The sequence below is a fragment of the Melanerpes formicivorus genome, unplaced genomic scaffold (assembly GCF_026170545.1).
Source record: "Melanerpes formicivorus ecotype bairdi unplaced genomic scaffold, bMelFor1.0.p_v2 SCAF_101, whole genome shotgun sequence".
NCBI classification, from domain to species: domain Eukaryota; kingdom Metazoa; phylum Chordata; class Aves; order Piciformes; family Picidae; genus Melanerpes; species Melanerpes formicivorus.
This window is the reverse complement of record NW_027142453.1, coordinates 1,784,245-1,804,798: the sequence shown is the minus strand read 5'-3', so window position 1 is coordinate 1,804,798 and position 20,554 is coordinate 1,784,245. Positions and strand designations below refer to the sequence as shown.

General features: G+C 45.1%; 1 protein-coding gene across 1 annotated transcript in view; it reads right to left on the bottom strand.

Annotated features, from left to right (window-relative positions):
* Positions 1 to 267: 267 nt before the first annotated feature.
* Positions 268 to 20,554, bottom strand: part of DNAJC15 (DnaJ heat shock protein family (Hsp40) member C15) — a 43,265-nt gene continuing 22,978 nt past the window's right edge. The window contains exons 4-6 of the mRNA XM_068166485.1: positions 10,749 to 10,825; positions 6,128 to 6,198; positions 268 to 894 (exon numbers count right to left, since the gene is read on the bottom strand). Coding sequence (XP_068022586.1) covers positions 824 to 894; positions 6,128 to 6,198; positions 10,749 to 10,825 — 219 coding nt within the window. The 3' untranslated portion in view covers positions 268 to 823. The remainder of the gene's footprint in view (positions 895 to 6,127; positions 6,199 to 10,748; positions 10,826 to 20,554) is intronic.

Genomic DNA, 20,554 nt, shown 5'->3' with positions numbered 1-20,554 from the left:
ACAGTCTGGCAACAGTTTTTGACAATGAAGGAAAAAACAAAGCTGTTGAGTTGCTGGAAGGTGTCCAGAGAAGGGCAACAAAGCTGGGGAGAGATTTGGAGCACAGCCTTGTGAGGAGAGGCTGAGGCAGCTGGGGTTGCTTAGTCTGGAGAAGAGGAGGCTCAGGGGAGACCTTCTTGCTCTCTACAACTCCCTGAAGGGAGGTTGTATCCAGAACAAGAGGACACAGTGTCAAGCTGCAGCAGGGGAGGTTTAGGCTGGAGGTCAGGAAGAAGTTCTTCACAGAGAGAGTGATTTGCCCATTGGAATGTGCTGCCCAGGGAGGTGGTGGAGTCACCATCACTGGAGGTGTTTAGGAAGAGACTGGATGAGGCAGTTGGTGCCATGGTTTAGTTGATTAGATGGTGTTGGATGATAGGTTGGACTCGATGATCTCAAAGGTCTCTTCCAACCTGGTAAATTCTATTCTTCTCCAAACTATATTTAAGACTACTTTTTAAATTTAACAAAAGCACCAAAAAGATTGAAGAAGACCAAAACTAATCCTGAAGAAAACCACAGATGGCAAGAGAAGGTTTTCAAAGCTTGTAATGGATCACAATTCAGTAAAACTGAGACACAGAATCACAGGACAGCTCAAGCCCAAGCATAACTGTACACAATCATAAAATATTCCAGTTTGCTTTTAAATAACCTTCAATATTTGATTAGGACAATAAATACAAACAACTGATGCATGGTTATGAATGGTGCAGATGAAGTAAATATGAAAGCTGTTGCAGAATGCAGCTGCTGCATCTCCCACAGTCTAAGGCTTTGGATTTCAGCGTTTGGCACCGGATTCCAACAAGTCTTTTGCTTCATTTATTTTTGTTGCCAAGTAAGGTGATCCACCTGAGAAGAAAAGGGAAAGAATCCTGTTTACACGTCAGTAACAAGCACCAAATAACTTCACTTGCAGCATCACCTAACTAGTCACTTTCACAAGCTCCTGCTTCCTAAATAGAAATCTTTCATGCAACAATGTCAAAAAATGGAATGGAATGGAATGGAGTGGAATGGAATGGAATGGAATGGAATGGAATGGAATGGAATGGAATGGAATGGAATGGAATGGAATGGAATAGACCAAGTTGGAAAACACCTTCAAGATCATGGAGTCCAACCTATCACTTAACACCATCTCATCAACTAAACCATGGCACCAAGCACCCCATCCAGTCTCTTCCTAAACACCTCCAGTGATGGTGACTCTACCACCTCCCTGGGCAGCACATTCCAATGGCCAATAAGACTTTCTGTAAAGACCTTCTTCCTAACATCCAGACTAAACTTCCCCTGGCGCAGGTTGAGACTGTGTCCTCTTGTTCTGGTGCTGGTTGCCTGGGAGAAGAAAGCTACATCCATCCGTCTACAACCTCCCTTCAGGTAGTTGGACACAGCAAGAAGGTCTCCCCTGAGCCTCCTTCTCTCCAGGCTAAGCAACCCCAGCTCCCTCAGCCTCTCCTCAGAGGGTTATGCTCCAAACCCCTCCCCAGCTTGGTTGCCCTTCTCTGGACATGTTCCAGCAACTCAACATCTTTCCTGCTTAGCAGACTTTAGCAATTGCACTGTTCTTATCCTCCTCCAGCTGCACCAGGGGAGGTTTAGGCTGGATGTTAGGAAGAAGTTCTTCCCAGAGAGAGTGATTGCCCATTGGAATGTGCTGCCCAGCGAGGTGGTGGAGTCACCATCACTGGAGGTGTTTAGGAAGAGACTGGATGGGGTGCTTGGTGCCATGGTTTAGTTGATTAGATGGTGTTGGGTGATAGGTTGGACTCCATGATCTCAAAGCTCTTTCCCAACCTGGTTAATTCTATTCTATTCCATTTTTCAGAAGGAGGGTGGTGAAACTCTGTAGCAGGTTGTGGATGCCTCCTTCCTAGGGGTGTTCAAGGGCAGGATAGTTGAGGCCTTGAGGAGCTGAGTTTTGTTGAGAGGTGTTCCTGCCCAGGGTGGGGAGGTTGGAGTAGATGTTGCTTAAAGTCGCTTCCAACCTGAGCCATTCTATGAATCTAGGAAAAGTAATTCCTTGGAGTGATCAAATGACTGGAAAAAGCAATGGGAGTTCACTCATTCATGTTTTCATTTTATTTGAATGCTGCCCTAACAGGTAAGACACAATGGAGAAAATGAGGCAAGGCAGGGGAAGAGAACTGGCTACTGGAACATCAATGTTTGGGTGTTGTTCCCTTCTTTAAAAGAAACAATTGGCTTTTAACCCAACAATAAGATTTACTATATGAAGCATGGCTTCTTTCAGAGTACACAAGAGAATCAAACAGTGGAGACTGAAAACTGCAATAAATGATGCATCCCAAGTAGTTTCTGAATGTGCATTGATTTTCTGCATGTCTGCAAGCGCAGGATCTTAAAGTAAATTCAAATCTGCTGGAAGTGTTTTCAGTACATTTACATCCTTAAGTGTCATACTAATTTTGTAGCCCTCCAATGACAGAAAATTCCAGCTCATGATTGCCTAAGTGGTTGTTTATAATTATGGCAAGTCCAAAAGGGAGCTCAGGGTACAGGTTGATAGTGGGCTGAACATGAGCCAGCAGTGTGCCCAGGTGGCCAAGAAGGCCAATGGCATCCTGGCCTGCATCATAAGTAGTGTGGCCAGCAGGACCAGGGAATTCCTTCTGCCCCTGTACTCAGCACTGGTTAGGCCACACCTTGAGTTATGTATCCAGTTCTGGGCCCCTCAGTTTAAGAAGGACATTGAGACACTTGAATGTGTCCAGAGAAGGGCAACAAGGCTGGGGAGAGGCCTCGATGTTGAGTTGAGTTGCTGGAAGGTGTCCAGAGAAGGGCAACAAAGCTGGGGAGGGGTTTGGAATACAAGCCCTATGAGGAGAGGCTGAGGGAGCTGGGGTTGCTTAGCCTGGAGAAGAGGAGGCTCAGGGGAGACCTTCTTGCTGTCTACAACTACCTGAATGGTGGTTGTGGCCAGGTGGGGGCTGGTCTCTTCTCCCAGGCAACCAGCACCAGAACAAGAGGACACAGTCTCAAGCTGCACCAGGGGAGGTTTAGGTTGGATGTTAGAAAGAAGTTCTTCCCAGAAAGAGTGATTGGCCATTGGAACGGGCTGCCCAGGGAGGTGGTGGAGTCATCATCACTTGGAGTGTTTAAGAAGAGATTGGATGGGGCATTTGGTGCCATGGTTTAGTTGATTAGATGGTGTTGGGTGACAGGTTGGACTTGATGATCTCTGAGGTCTCTTCCAACCTGGTTTATTCTGTGTTCTGTATAGAGACAGAGCAAACAAGACTCTCTGTGGTGCCACATGTTCAAGATTACTCCAGGCCCTCACTCTGCAGCTAAGACATTATACAGGCTTTCTTATGTGGCCATGCCAGAAGAGCTGCAGGGGCAGCATAGAGGCACAAATCCCTTCAACTGGTGTTCCTGCTGAGAAAATGCTCCACCTTAATAGCACACAGGAGGGCTCACTACATTCATCCAAACCTACACTGTGCCCAACTGCAGGTGCATTACAGCTGCAAGAGTGGGTTGTTAAAACATGATCTTTGTAAAGGGAACTGCCTCTTCAGGTCTGCTCACCATCCACAAGGAGATTCATGGTTCTGGTTTGTGTCTAAGTACTGCTGCAATAATCTTGAGAAGTTAATTATCAAAACAATTTGACCTAGTAGGTACCCAGGTGGTCAAGAGGCCTCTGGCTATCATCACGTATTGGGAAAGCAAAAGAGAATTTCTTTTCTGTGCCTGTGCAGCTTGTACATTTTATGAGAAGTGTGAAATATGTAGGAAATCAAATAAATGTGACAACTTTGGAAGTAAACTGAGAGGTGAAGACAGCAAGGAAAAAAGCATCAATGAAACACTTCCCAGGCCCAGTGGTCACAGTCACTTTTTTGTTTTCTTAAGATGGGGTGCTGGCAGGGAGCCCTGTAATTCTGTCAATAAGACATAAAACCCCTCCCATCTCCCCTTTTGACTTCTGAAATACAGTGCAGCTCTTCACCATCTGTTAGTTCGAAGCAGAAACAGCAATGAACATATGGGCTTTCTTTCTCAACCAGCTGTAATGTAGTTGAAGTTATAATAATAGCTTTCCTGTAAGATAAATTTACTTTAAAAAGCTGGCCAGTAAAGCAACAGTGCCCAAACTTTGCATTATTTCCAAGTGAATTCCAGGAAGTCTGAAATTCATCAGTGATAACAGAACCACAGAGTGTTAGGGGCTGGAAGGGATCGCAAAAGATCATCTAGTCCATGCCCGCTGCCAGAGCAGGATCACCTATACCAGATCACACAGGAATCATCCAGGTGGAATTTGAGTATCTCCAGAGATGAAAACCAACTCTACAACATCCCTGGGCAACCTGTTCCAGTGTTCTGTCACCATAACAGTGAAAAATGTTTTCTCATGTTTCCATGGAGCTTTCTATGCCTCAACTTCCACCTACTGCCCCTTGTCCAGTCATTGGGCATCACCAAGAAGAGTCTGGCTCCATCTTCGTGGCACTCAACCTTTATATATTTATAAACATTAATGATCATAGAATCAATAAGGTTGGAAAAGACCTCAGAGATCATCAAGTCCAACCTGTCACAAACGCCCCATGATTAACTAAACCATGGCACCAAGTGCCACGTCCAATCCCTTTTTGAACACCTCCAGGGACAGTGACTCCACAACTCCCTGGGCAGCACATTCCAATGGCAAATCACTCTTTCTGGAAAGAACTTCTCAAGTCTAAAGTTCCCCTGGCGCAGCTTGAGACTGTGTCTTCTTGTTCTGGTGCTGGTTGCCTGGGAGAAGAGACCAACCCCCACCTGGATACAACCTCCTTTCAGGCAGTTGTATACAGCAAGAAGGTCTCCCCTGAGCCTCCTCTTCTCCAGGCTAAGCAACCCCAGCTCCCTCAGCCTCTCCTCAGAGGGCTTGTGTTCCAATCCCCTCACCAGCTTGGTTGCCCTTCTCTGGACATGTTCCAGCAAGTCAACATCTTGGGCTCTGAGGGGCCCAGAACTGGACACAGGACTCAAGGTGTGGCCTAAACAGTGCTGAGTACAGGGGCAGAATGACCTCCCTGCTCCTGCTATGAAGTAAACTAACTGATGAGGAAATGTGAGAAATGTAATCAAACCCAAACACCACTGGAGAATAATGCTGAGTGATTTGTCTCAGAGGGAAGACTGAAATCAGAAATCACTTTACATTGGTGTGAATTAGACTTGCAGTGCAATGCAGTTGTAAACATATGCGAGGTCAGCTGTTCTGGAACACACTCTCAAGCTGCGCCAGGGGAAGTTTAGGCTTGAGGTGAGGAGAAAGTTCTTCACAGAAAGAGTGATTTGCCCTCAGTCTCTCCTGACAGGGCTTGTGTTCCAGACCTCTCCCCAGCCTTGTTGACCTTCTCTGAACAAATTCAAGTGTGTCAATACTGCCTGGGGAGGTGGTGGAGTCACCATCATTGGAGGTGTTCAGGAGGAGACTTGATGGGGTGCTTGGTGCCATGGGTTAGTTGTTTAGGTGGGTTGGATTGGTTGATGGGGTGGATGTGATGATCTTGAAGGTCTCTTCCAACCTGGTCTGGTCTGGTCTATTCTGTTCTGTTCTATTCTATTCTATTCTATTCTATTCTATTCTATTCTATTCTATTCTATTCTACTCTACTCTACTCTACTCTAATATCCTTCTTAAACTGATGGGCCCAATTGGTGACTGCAGAACACTTCCCCACCAGAAGTTCCTTTCACGGATGTGACTGAGCCCATCCCAGCTCACAACAGTAAAGTCAGTTTAACATAAAAATATTACAGCTAGGGTTTTTTTTTTTCCCCCTTATTTTTCTTAATAAGATTCTTTGAAATGTGAATGACTGGTCCTTAAGCTCACAGTCTTAACTGAAGCAGCACAAGTATGGAAGATAACAGTAAAGAGAGAGGCGTAAGACTCTGGTTCCTAAAGCCTTGTTTATCTGAAAGAAGACACACAGAGGCTCGAGTCTATAAATAAGCAACATCCATTTGCAGGCAGTGTGGCTCTTTATACAATCAGTGAACTGAAAGCACCTCATTTCAGCTACTTCCATTCCAGCTCTAAGAAAATATTTACCTTTGTCAGGATGATTCAAAATCATGATTCTTCTATGGGCTGTTCTGACTTGGGCCTTGCTGGCAGATGGGCTGCGAAAAGAAAAGCGAAGGGCTTACCCTCGACGCCGCTGCACCCAGGCTGTCAATTAACTTTACACTGGCTTCAAAGACAATTAAAACTTGGGATTTTCACCATCTTGTGGGCAATGGATAAAATTGCATCTCTGAGGAAATAGTAACAAAGGCTTACATGTGTAAGATACAGTGAGAATGGAAATGGGGGTGTTTTTAAAGCCTGTGCGTTTGACACTTCAGGTTGTGGTTGGGTTTTTTTAAAACAATACATCCACTCTCTTACAATGAACCATTTTGGAGGGGAAAAACACTAAACAGGAAAAGAAAGTAGTTCTAACTTGCATCCAGCTGGTTGCTGTGATTATCTCCTGTTCAACATCTTTATTGATGATCTGGATGAGGGGATTGAGTCAGTCATCAGTAAATTTGCAGATGACACCAACTTGGGAGCAGGTGTTGATCTGTTAGAGGGCACAAGGGCTCTCCAGCAGGACCTTGACAGGCTGAACAGATAGATGGGCAGAGTCCAACATGATGGCACTCAACAAATCCAAGTGCTGGGTGCAGCACTTTGGCCACAACAACCCCATGGAGTGCTACAGGCTGGGGTCAGAGTGGCTGGAGAGCAGCCAGGCAAACAGGGACCTGGGGGTACTGGTTGACAGCTGGCTGAACATGAGCCAGCAGTGTGCCCAGGTGGCCAAGAAGCCAATGGCATCCTCACCTGCATCAAGAATAGTGTGGCCAGCAGGAGCAGGAAATTCCTTCTGCCCCTGTACTCAGCACTGGTTAGGCCACACCTTGAGTCCTGTGTCCAGTTCTGGGCCCCTCAGTTTAAGAAGGACATTGAGACACTTGAATGCGTCCAGAGAACGGCAACGAGGGTGGCGAGAAGCCTCGAGCACAAGCCCTAGGAGGAGAGGCTGAGGGAGCTGGGGTTGCTTAGCCTGCAGAAGAGGAGGCTCAGGGCAGACCTTATTCCTCTCTACAACTAGCTGAGAGGAGATTGTAGCCAGGTGGGGGTCGGTCTCTTCTCCCAGGCAACCACCACCAGAACAAGAGGACACAGTCTCAAGCTGCACCAGGGGAGGTTTAGGCTGGATGTTAGGAAGAAGTTCTTCCCAGAAAGAATGATTTGCCATTGGAATGGGCTGCCCAGGGAGGTGGTGGAGTCACCATCACTGGAGGTGTTTAGGAAGAGACTGGATGGGGTGTTTGGTGCCATGGTTTACTTGATTAGATGGTGTCGGCTGATAGGTTGGACTTGATGATCTCGAAGGTCAATTCCAACCTGGTTAATTCTATTCTATAAACAACTTTTTTTTAACCCTCCTAGAACAAACTAGGTGTATGACCAATGACAAAACAACAAATATTTAATATTGGTGCATTTTGTTCTACTGTAAATATTTTTATAGCTGCCATAAATAATTCTTCTTTCTGCTGGGGCCTCAAAAAAAAACCCCAATCTGTGCATTTATTACTTCTGCAAAGCTGTTCAATGTGTTACATGCAGGGACATGCTGATTTACAAGTGCTACATAGTGCTGCTTCCTTCAGTGACATATGCATAAAATATGTACTTGGCCCAAATTAAATATGTACCTCACCAGGCAAATAATCACTTATAGATGCAGGATGCCAATACAGTAAGACCATCACATGGAAAAAGGACACTCTGAATGGTTTAGTTTTGCACAATTTGTTAAGCAGGAAGAAATGAATCAGGTTTTTTTTTTCCACTTCAGGTGACTTCTTAATCAGTGACTGTTCAATTAATCAATCTAGAGGGATTAATCAATCTAGAGAGATGTGGAGGTGCTGGAACGTATCCAGAGAAGGGCCACGAGGATGAGCAGAGGGCTGGAGCACCTCTCCTATGAGGACAGACTGAAGGAGTTGGGGCTGTTCAGTCTGGAGAAGAGAAGGCTCCCAGGTGACCTCATTGTGGCCTTCCATGATCTGAAGGGGCACCTACAGGAAGGCTGGGGAGGGACTGCTCAGGATCTGAGGTAGTGATAGGAGTAGGGGGAATGGAATGAAGCAGGAGGTGGGGAGATTCAGGCTAGATGTGAGGAGGAGGAGGTTCTTCCCCATGAGAGTGGTGAAGTCCTGGAATGGGTTGTCCAGGGAGGTGGTCAAGGCCCATTCCCTGGAGGTGTTTAAGAGCAGGCTGGATGAGGCTGTGGCCAGCCTGATGTAGTGTGGGGTGTCCCTGCCCATGGCAGGGGGGTTGGAACTAGATGATCCTTGTGGTCCCTTCCAACCCTGAATGATACTATGATACTATGATAATCTCTTCTCTTGTAGATATAGGCTGAATGCAAGGTATCTGCCTAACTACATTCCTGAGGTAAACAACCTTGAATTGTTATTCTGTCACAGGGAGATTTGGGTATGGTGCAAAAATAGTTCCTAGAACTGTACAGGAAAATACTTCCAGGGAACAGAAAGTAACCCAGAAAGGAAGAATTAAACAAGGGTTGCTTAGCCTGGAGAAGAGGAGGCTCAGGGGAAACCTTATTCCTCTCTACAACTACCTAAAGGGAGGTTGTAGCCAGGTGGGGGTTGGTCTCTTCTCCCAGGCAACCAGCACCAGCACAAGAGGACACAGTCTCAAGCTGCACCAGGGGAGGTTTAAGCTGGATGTTAGGAAGAAGTTCTTCACAGAAAGAGTGATTGGCCTTTGGAATGTGCTGCCCAGGGAGGTGGTGAAATCCCCATCCCTGGAGGTGTTCAAAAAGGGATTGGATGTGGCACTTGAAGCCATGGTTTAGTAAGTCATAAGGTGTTGGGTGACAGGTTGGACTTGATCTTTGAGGTCCTTTCCAACCTTATTGATTCTATGATTCTGTGACTTTAAGTCCCACTTTTCACCATCTGAAATAACTTCTTCTGGGGATAATTAAGACCACAACCTTTATCTACTTTTTGCTTTTCCCTTTTTTTTTTTTAACCTTAAATTCAGAATGGATCTAAACCATAAATAAGAAAACTACTATTTAAGGTCAGGTCTCTTCCTCTCATATGGAAAATCTCAGACTCCCTGTTTGCTTTACATTAAGGTGTGTGCCACCATTGGCCATCCAAATGTTTTTGGAAACCATCCACAGAAAAAGTCTCATTGAATCCTCAGCCTGGAAAGGATCTGCCATATTTACTCTAAATGAGAAGTCTCTCCAAGTATTTCTGCTTGGAATATGACATAACTTTTATAATCTAAACAAATCAGAGTGAAGTAAAAAATATAAGAATACAACTGACCTATACAAAAAAATTAGCAAGATTGATTTGTTTTCCCTGTATGTTAATATGATCTATAATATTACTTATCTCAAGGGTTTGTTGTGTTTTCTGGGGGACCAGACCATGTGATTGCACTAATTAGCACAATATGCACTATGCTGATTATTTCTAGAGCACCAATTCACCACTGCAATGAATAGGATAGGATAGGATAGGATAGGATAGGATAGGATAGGATAGGATAGGATAGGATAGAACAGAACAGAACAGAACAGAACAGAATAGAATAGAATAGAATAGAATAGAATAGAATAGAATAGAATAGAATAGAATAGAATAGAATAGAATAGAATAGAATAGACCAGACCAGGTTGGAAGAGACCTTCAAGATCATCAAGTCCAACCTATCATCCAACACCACCTAATCAACTAAACCATGCAACCAAGCACCCTATCAAGTCTCCTCCTAAACACCTGCAATGATGGTGATTCCACCACCTCCCCAGCCAGGTTGAAAAAGACCTTTGAGACAATCAAGTCCAACCCATCATCCAACATCATCTAATCAACTAAACCATGGCACCAAGCACCCCATCCAGTCTCTTCCTAAACACCTCCAGTGATGGTGACTCCACCACCTCCCTGGGCAGCACATTCCAATGGCCAATAAGTCTTTCTGTGAAGATTTTCTTCCTAACACCCAGCCTCCCTTGGTGCAGCTTGAGACTGTGTCCTCTTGTTGTGGTGCTGGTTGCCAGAGAGAAGAGACCAACCCCCACCTGGCTGCAACCTCCCTTTACGGAGTTGTAGACCACAATAAGGTCTCCCCTGAGCCTCCTCTTCTCCAGGCTAAGCAAACCCCAGCTCCCTCAGCCTCTCCTCTTAAGGTTTGTGGTCCAAACCTCTCCCCAGCTTTGTTGCCCTTCTCTGGACATGTTCCAGCAAGTCAACATCTTTCCTAAACTGAGGGGCCCAGAACTGGACACAGGACTCAAGGTGTGGCCTAACCAGTGCTGAGTACAGGGGCAGAATGACCTCCCTGCTCCTGCTGGCCACACTATTCCTGATGCAGGCCAGGATGCCATTGACCAATGTCACCATGCTTTCAAGCCAAACACAAGTCACTTGCTTTATTAGCATTTCATTGTTTGCTTTTTATCTTAAGCAGAATATTAGAATGGTGCACAAGCCATTAGGAGCCTTAAAAAACCCAAACCCAAACACTTCTGATTTTGCCAAGGGTATTTCATATTCTCACAACACACATTTTCTTCATTCCACACCTACCAAACAAAAACATATTAATGCAGCACACCTACCTTACACCTAAAATCAGACCAGCTTCTCGCCTACTCATTTTCTGTTCAAATCCTCCTTTATAGTATGATGAAAGGCTCTAAAAAAAAAAAAGAAAGGGAAAACAAGCAGTAATTAGTTTCATGTCCAAGGTGCCAGGACCTAAAATCATATTTCCATGAACTTGTGCAGAGCTTTACACTCATCTATAATTTATTTTGAAGGCAGGGAATGACTACAAACCCCAGAATATGAAAGGGCCTTCTCCTGAGTGCTAACACATACAAAACCTGGGTTAAAAATAACTACCTGTGTTTTTACAAGCTTCTGCTGCTAATAAGAGATATTAATAGCTACAACCATCAAAATCCTGCCTTCAGGCAAAAAGAAGTCCAGAATCAAAGTACCTACTAACAGAGTGGTATAATGTCTGTGTGGAGGAGGGTAGGGGAGAGAAAGAGGAAAATGTGTTCAGAACATCTTTGGTACCATCCCAAGAGAAAACAGTAAAAGTCACATTGTCTTGTCATCCCAGGCATTATGAACAGTCATTAAGAAGTACAGACATTTCTATGGAGAAAGGAATAGGATAGGACAGGACAGGACAGGACAGGACAGGACAGGACAGGACAGGATAGGATAGGATAGGATAGGATAGGATAGGATAGGATAGGATAGGATAGGATAGGATAGGATAGGATAGGATAGGATAGGATAAGATAGGATAGGATAGAATGAACCAGGTTGGAAGAGATCTTTGAGATCGAGTCCAACCTATCACCCAACACCATCTAATCAACTAAACCATGACACCAAGCACCTCATCAAGTCTCTTCCTAAAGACTTCCAGTGATGGTCATTCCACCACCTCTGTGGGCAGCACATTCCAATGGCCAATCACTCTATGAAGAACCACTTCCTAATATCCAGCCTAAATTTCCCCTGGTGCAGCTTGAGATTGTGTCCTCTTGTTCTGGTGCTGGCCGCCCAGGAGGAGAGACCAACCCCCACCAGGCTACAACCTCCCTTCAGGTAGCTGTAGAGAGCAATAAGGTCTCCCCTGAGTCTCCTCTTCTCCAGGCTGAGCAACCCCAGCTTCCTCAGCCTCTCCTCATAGGGCTGTGCTCCAAACCTCTCCCCAGCTTTGTTGCCCTTCTCTGGACACCTTCCAGCAACTCAACATCTTTCCTAAACGGAGGGTCCCAGAACTGGACACAGGACTCAAGGGGTGGCCTAAGCAGATTGGTTAGTGGTGGTGACAGAGATGAAAGTAAATCATTAGAACATTAGTTGTCACAGGAGAATGGGCTGAAAATAAATCTATTTCTCCAACAAATATTTGTAAAGAAGTAATTAAATGAGAGTTCCTGAACCATCACTGACGGTTAGCAGTGACCTCCACAATGCAAATGTTTCTACAAGAATTAAGGAGCAGCCTATTGCTACACAATTAATGCCTTAAGCTGTGTAAGTCCCAGAGGCAACAACAGATAGGGCTCCAAGACACCTTGCCTTTGGGGACTGGCACACAGATATGCCTCCACAAGGCAAAAGTTTTTTTCCTCAATGCCAAACCTCTCAAGCAGGGGAAAATATGCTTTGTCACTATCAAAGGGAAGTCTGGCCTGAAAGCTGAGATTATTTTTAAGTGCTACTTTTATCCCCCAAGTAAAAATACGCCTGGCGCTTAATAAAACACTTTTCTCACTAAATATATCCATTCAGATGCACTGCAAATCTTGCCTTATGTTTATGCAGACTCTCTTTTATGTCATTTCCAAAGCACCAAAGCATTTAAATGCTCTGTGACATCTAAGCAAAGCCTTTAATTAGCCGCAGGAGCAACACTCACCCTAAAGCAGGACTCATAGAACATAGAATAGAATAGACCAGGCTGGAAGAGACCGTCAAGATCATCGTGTCCAACCCATCAACCAACACCACCCAGCCAACTAAACCATGCAACCAAGGACCCTGTCAAGTCTCCTCCTGAACACCTCCAGCGATGGCGACTCCACCACCTCCCTGGGCAGCCCATTCCAGTGGGCAATCACTCTCTCTGTGTAAAACTTCCTCCTGACCTCCAGCCTGAACCTCCCCTGGTGCAGCCTGAGACTGTGTCCTCTTATTCTGGTGCTGGCTGCCTGGGAGAAGAGACCAACCCCCACCTGGCTACAACCTCCCTTCAGGTAGTTGTAGACACCAATAAGGTCACCCCTGAGCCTCCTCTTCTCCAGGCTAAGCAATCACAGCTCCCTCAGCCTCTCCTCACAGGGCTGTGTTCCAAACCCCTCACCAATTTTGTTGCCCTTCTCTGGACTTGTTCCAGCAACTCAACATCCTTCCTAAACTGAGGGGCCCAGAACTGGACACAGGACTCGAGGTGTGGCCTAACCAGTGCAGTGTACAGGGGCAGAATGACCTCCCTGCTCCTGCTGGCCACACTGTTCTTGATGCAGGCCAGGATGCTATTGGCCCTCCTTGCTGCCTGGACATACTGCAGGCTCATGTTCAGCCTACCATCAACCAGCACCCCCATGTCCCTCTCTGCCTGGCCGCTCTCCAGTCACTCTGACCCCAGAACTGCTTCACCTCTTGCTGCCATGAAGTTGAAGGCAGGTGCAGGAAAGATTTTTCTTTAGCATGCTGCAACAATCTGAAACTAATTTTATCTTTTTTTATCCCATCTGTGGCAGTTTAGGCTGGGAGCCTCCTGCTGCTGCCACACAAGATACACCTCCAGCGTCCCGAGTGTCCAGCCCAGTGGGTGGACACAGGAAGCTGTGTATTTCATACCCATAATAACCTGCTCCCTATAAACCTATCTGCAAGGTCTCACACTTCCTCTTTCTTCTCTCCCTACTCCCATGAGAGATGCTTCCCTGTATGGGAATGGTGGGGGAGTACTTCCAGGCCTTTTAGGCCTGGCTAGGCCTAATGCCAGGAGAAGAAAAGGGAGGGGCAGTCTCAAACCTGGCCAGCCTGAGACTAGCTTAGCAGTGGAGGGGGAAGAAAGAGCCCTGGGGGTTTTGGGTGTACCCTCAGGTAAGGAGAAAGAGAAATGCTGGGAGACTTTTGGGTATGCTGTAAGGGACTCTGTATGCTTTGGGTTTGTCACTATGCTTGTAGCTTCTATAAAACATAGGATAGGATAGGATAGGATAGGATAGGATAGGATAGGATAGGATAGGATAGGATAGGATAGGATAGGATAGGATAGGATAGGATAGGATAGGATAGGATAGGATAGGATAGGATAGGACAGGACAGGGCAGGGCAGGGCAGGGCAGGGCAGGACAGGACAGGACAGGACAGGACAGGACAGGACAGGACAGGATAGGATAGGATAGGATAGGATAGGATAGGATAGGATAGGATAGGATAGGATAGGACAGAACAGACTAGATTAGACTGGAATGGAATGGAATGGAATGCAATGCAATGCAATGCAATGCAATAGAATGCAATGGAATGCAATGGAATGCAATAGAATTAAGCAGGTTGGAAGAGACCTTTGAGATCGAGTCCAACCTATCATCCAACACCATCTAATCAACTAAACCATGGCACCAAGCACCCCATCCAGTCTCTTCTTAAACACCTCCAGAGATGGTGACTCCATCACCTCCCTGGGAAGCCCATTCCTATGGACAATCACTCTTTCTGGGAAGAATTTCTTCCTAACATCCAGCCTAAACCTCTCCTGATGCAGCTTGAGACTGTGTCCCCTTGTTCTGGTGTTGGTTGCCTGGGAGAAGAGACCAGCCCCTACCTGCCTACAATCTCCCTTCAGGGAGTTGTAGAGAGCAAGAAGGTCTCCCCTGAGCCTCCCCTTCTCCAGGCTAAGCAACCCCAGCTCCCTCAGCCTCTCCTCATAGGGCTTTACTGCTTTTCCATTTAAATTTCCCATCACTTCTGCAATCCATTTGTGTGAGACTCATTTTTTTCTGCCCCTGTGGAAGGCAAGAGAGGATTTGCCCGGCCTCTTAACCATGGACAGCATCTGAAATCATGCATGAAAAAAATGGCTACTGTAACACTGCAGGTATCGAAGCTGAAGCTATTCTGGACGTGTCATGCCTGCAACAAAACTCTGTAGAGAAAGCTGCTACAGTTCCAAGGTAGAACAAATCAGGTACCTGAGAGTGCACACTGACATTAGAGGTTAAAGTATGTTAAGACTAAGGGGAACACACAGGGCTTCTCCAATCCTTCAAGAGGAAACAATGCTAATGATCTAATGGCTACCAGATAACACCCTTGGGGAGGAAGAACTGCACAGCAATGATTCTGACAATTACCACAGCCAGGAGAGAAAAGCACAGCTCAGTGTCCTCTGAAAGATTTTCCAGAACTTCTCCCACAGCACCTTAGGTGCAGATGGATTTCTGAAAAGGTTAATTCTTATCTGCCCTTCAAAACTCTGGCATATAGCTCTAACAGAGGAGGACACTGGTTCACTATTCATGCAGGGAAGAGCACTATTTCTGTTCCTCTAACACAGTTTGTCTCAGTGCTCTGTAGATTTAATACAACATGCTATTTGAAATAAGAAGAGTAGTGAGGAATGGCCATAGGCTTAAATTCAGCAATACAAGCCTGCTTCCTTGACACTCTTCTAACCTTTGGGAAGCTTTGATTCAATTCACTTCCAAGGGGAATGAAAGGAGAAATACTACTGCATGTGTCCTTTGGAATATAATGAAAACCAGTTTGTTAAATTGGTCATCAAGAAAAACCATTTTCATCTCTGAATTGAATCACGTGGCAAGAATAATCAATTCTTAAATTACAATCTTAATCCCAAACAGAACTGGCCAAGAAGGCAAATGGCATCCTGGCCTGCATCAGGAATAGTGTGGCCAGCAGGAGCAGGGAGGTCATCCTGCCCCTGGACTCAGCACTGGTTAGGCCACACCTTGAGTCCTGGGTCCAGTTCTGGGACCCTCAGTTTAAGGAAGATGTTGAGTTGCTGGAACATGTCCAGAGAAGGGCAACAAAGCTGGGGAGGGGTTTGGAGCACAGCCCTGTGAGGAGAGGCTGAGGGAGCTGGGGTTGCTTAGCCTGCAGAAGAGGAGGCTCAGGGGAGACCTCCTTGCTCTCTACAACTCCCTGAAGGGAGGTTGTAGGCAGGTGGGGGTTGGTCTCTTCTCCCAGGCAACCAGCACCAGAACAAGAGGACACAGCCTCAAGCTGTGCCAGGGGAGGCTTAGGCTGGATGTTAGGAAGAAGTTCTTCCCAGAAAGAGTGATTTGCCATTTGAATTTGCTGCCCAGAGAGGTGGTGGAGTCATCATCACTGGAAGTGTTTAGAAGAGACTTGATGGGGTGCTTGGTGCCATGGTTAGGTTGATTACATGGTGTTGGATGATAGGTTGGACTTGATGATCTCAAAGGTCTCTTCCAAGCTGGTTAATTCTATTCTATTCTATTCTATTCTATTCTATTCTATTCTATTCTATTCTATTCTATTCGCAAAAGGAAATTAGACATAGAAGCTATTTTTCCCATTGGTTGCAGTAAGGGGAAGAAACTTTGAGTCTTCATTTTAGGAAACATCTTGGCAAGTGTCTAGTTCCCTAATGAAACAACTTTGGTGTGCTATTCAAATTAAGGCATTTTTTTCCCCTAGCTGTAAATTCTAAGTAATGGCTGCAATGAAATGAAACAATATGCAGATGTTTTTCTGCTATGAGAACTCCTCAATGACCAGGCAGTTCTAGACACTTGATTGTTTGTGCCCTGCTGTGCTGCCCCTCCAGCAGATATTAGCACAGTTAAAGTCTCACATGAGAGCCAATGCCTGCATATGTGAGCATTATTCTGGTTGTCTGTAGAAGGCTACATCTGCTTCTTCCTGACTGTGCAGCCTACAGGGAGCATCCACCACAACACTACCTGCCTTGGCCTGTCTGCTAATCCCAACCCACAAATTCCCAGATAGCTCACCACCCATCCCTAGGAAGTGCTCCATTTATTCCTGATACATTCTCACATGTTGGCCAACCCTCCTGTCTTGCCTTTCCTAAAAAGCCTGTACCCACCCTTGACAAACTCCAACCATGTGAGCTCTCCCACTGCGACAGTATTGAAAGTGTGATTGGTTATTAAGCCAATTGTTTATTAAGCCAAGCAAAGCAATTCTGTAGTGGAATAAACGCTGAAGTGAGGTCTCCATTTGTTCCTGAAGAATTTGAGTAGAGGCTGCTATTTAACTTACTTCACTCCCTTGCAAGTTGCTACAGTTTAGAATCTTACACAAGGAAATTCTGCTTCCTAAACACATCCTATTAATAGATTGGGTGGAAGAACAGAAAGTAGCTGGATTTGATCTTCAAATGCTTATACAATCCTGTAAATTTTCACAAAAGGCAGTCAGCCAAGGAAATCCAATTCATTGCCACTATGACACCTTCAAGACATTTTTCCTGGCATAGCTTAGGGAAAGCATAATCATTGATTCCATGCCCAGGTAAGAGAGTCAAAACTCCACAACTGAGGCCATCATTCATATGAGGAGAGGCTGAGGCAGCTGGGGTTGCTTAGCCTGGAGAAGAGGAGGCTCAGAGGAGACCTTCTTGCTGTCTACAAGTACTTGAAGGGAGGTTGCAGCCAGGTGAGGGTTGGTCTCTTCTCCCAGGCAACCAGCACCAGAACAAGAGGACACAGTCTCAAGATGCGCCAGGGGAGGTTTAGGCTGGAGGTTTGGAAGAATTTCTTCCTAGAAAGAGTGATTGGAATTTAGAATGCGCTGCCCAGGGAGGTGGTGGAGTCACCATCACTGGAGGTGCTTAGGAAGAGACTGGATGGGGTGCTTGGTGCCATGGTTTAGTTGATTAGATGGTGTTGTGTGATAGGTTGGACTCAATGATCTCAGAGGTCTCTTCCAACCTGGTTAAATCTGTTCTACTCTATTCTGTTCTACTCTACTCTATTCTGTTCTACTCTACTCTACTCTATTTCTATTCTATTTCTATTCTATTCTATTCTATTCTATTCTATTCTATTCTATTCTATTCTATTCTATTCTATTCTATTCTATTCTATTCCCTCCCACTGGCACAGGATTGAAACTGTGATTGTTGATTAAGCCAATCTGTTGAAAACAAATTCTGTACTGAAATAAACACTGAAGTGAGGTCTCAATTTTTTCCTGAAGAGTTTGAGTAGGGGCTGCTATTTAATTTACTTCACTCCCTTGCAAGTTGCTACAGTTTAGAAACTTACACAAGGAAATTCTGCTTCCTAAACACATCCTATTAATAGATTGGGTGTAAGAACAGAAAGTAGCTGGACTTGATCTTCAAATGCTTATACAATCCTGTAAATTTTCACAAAAGGCAGTCAGCCAAGGAAATCCAATTCATTGCCACTATGACACCTTCAAGACATTTTTCCTGGCATAGCTTAGGGAAAGCATAATCATTGATTCCATGCCCAGGTACGAGAGTCAAAACGCCACAACTGAGGCCATCATTCATATGAGGAGAGGCTGAGGCAGCTGGGGTTGCTTAGCCTGGAGAAGAGGAGGCTGAGAGGAGACCTTCTTGCTCTCTACAGCTACCTGAAGGGAGGTTGTAGCCAGGTGGGGGTTGGTCTCTTCTCCCAGCAACCAGCACCAGAACAAGAGGACACAGTCTCAGACTGCACCAGAGGAGGTTTAGTCTGGAGGTTAGGAGGAAGTTTTACACACAGAGAGAGTGATTGCCTACTGGAACGTGGAAGAGTCACCCACACTGCTGGTGTTTAGCAAGAGACTGGATGGGGTGATTGGTGCCATGGTTTAGTTGATTAAATCATGTTGGATGATAGGTTGGACTCAATGATCTCAGAGGTTTCTTCCAACCTGGTTAATCCTCTTCTATTCTATTATGTGAAGCAGGGAATTTATCTGAAAAGCCTGTGTGTTGCTCCACCCCAATGACAACCTTCCACTGAAAAGCTAATAAACACTGGAAGGGAAAAAAAAGGAAAACGCCTACCAAAACCCAACCAAACCAAACAATCCCCAAGAAAACAAACCCACATAAACTAGTTAGCTGTGTTACAACATAGTCTACAGACTACAAAGATCCACTTCCACTTCTTTAACTCCAGTTAGAAAACATTATAAAAATGGACTGCAAACTGCACTACTCCCTGAGAGCTTTCTTTTCAATGAAGGACAGGAGGAAATGGTTACTAGCCTCGCCTCTCAATTCAGATCTCTTATGAGTCTAAGCAGAATCAGATAAGGATTAATAAGGAAATTCAATAAGGGAACCAGTGCAAAAATCTAATTAAGTGCTGTAGAAGACATCCCTCTCTTCTGCAACACAGAATAGTCAGGATTGTGGGATTTCAGAATTTTGACAGTTCATTTTGCTTAAATTTATTTTTTATAGCATCACAGAGTCGTTAAGGTTGGAAAAGACCTTTAAGATCACTGAGTCCAACTGCAACTTACTACCACTAAACTGTATCCTGAAATGCCACCTCTACATGCTTCTTGAACACCTCCAGGGATGGTGACCACTACCTCCCTGGGCAGCCTGTTCCAATGGCCAACCACTCTTTCAGTAAATAATTTTTTCCTGATACCCATCTAAACTGCCCCTGGCACAACTTAAGCCCATTTCCTCTTATCCTTTAGAAGGAAAAGGAAGCGGAAGCGGAAGAGGAAGAGGAAGAGGAAGAGGAAGAGGAAAAGGAAAAGGAAAAAAGGAAAAGGAAAAGGAAAAAAGGAAAAGGAAAAGGAAAAAAGGAAGAAGGAAAAAGGATAAAGGAAAAGGAAAAGGAAAAGGAAAAGGAAAAAAGGAAAAAAGGAAAAAAGGAAAAAAAGGAAAAAAGGAAAAAAGGGAAAAAAGGAAAAAAGGGAAAAGGTATAGCGAATAGAATAGAATAGAATAGAATAGAATAGAATAGAATAGAATAGAATAGAATAGAATAGAATAGAATAGAATAGAATTAACCAGGTTGGAAAAAACCTTCAAGATCAAGACCAACATATCACCCAACACCATCTAATCAACTAAACCACGGCACCAAGTGCTTCATCCAGTCTCCTCTTAAACACTTCCAGTGATGGTGACTCCACCAGCTCTCTGGGCAGCACATTCCAATGGCCAGTCACACTCTCCATGAAGAACTTCTTCTTAACATCCAGCCTAAACCTCCTCTGGTGCAGCTTGAGACTGTGTCCTCTTGTTCTGGTGCTGGTTGCCTAGGAGAAGAGACCAACCACCACCTGGCTACAACCTCCCTTCAGGTAACTGTAAAGAGCAAGGTCTCCTCTCAGCCTCCTCTTCTCCAGGCTAAGAAACCCCAGCTGCCTCAGCCTCTCCTCATATGAATGATGGCCTCAGTTGTGGAGTTTTGACTCTCTTACCTGGCATGGAATCAATGATTATGCTTTCCCTAAGCTATGCCAGGAAAGATGTCCTGAAGCCTCCTCTTCTCCAGGCTGAACAGCCCCAGCTCCCTCAGCCTCTCCTCACAGGGCTGTGCTCCAAACCCCTCCCCAACTTAGTTGCCCTTCTCTGGACACCTTCCAGCAACTCAACATCTTTCCTAAACAACCTTCCTATCACTAGTTACTTTGGAGAACAGACCAACACTGGCCTCACTACAACTTCCTTTCAGGTACTTGTAGAGAGCAGTAAGATCTCCCTTTAGCCTTCTCTTTTCCACCCGCAGTATCTTCTATTTTTCATCCTTCGGAAGCACTGATTCAACAACAAAGGTAATGAATGCTACTGAAATGCTCTGTTTATTCATTTATCATTTTAAGGAAATATTAACATCACAATTAATAGCATTAAAGATGTGAGTAAGAAAAGCCAAATGACTAC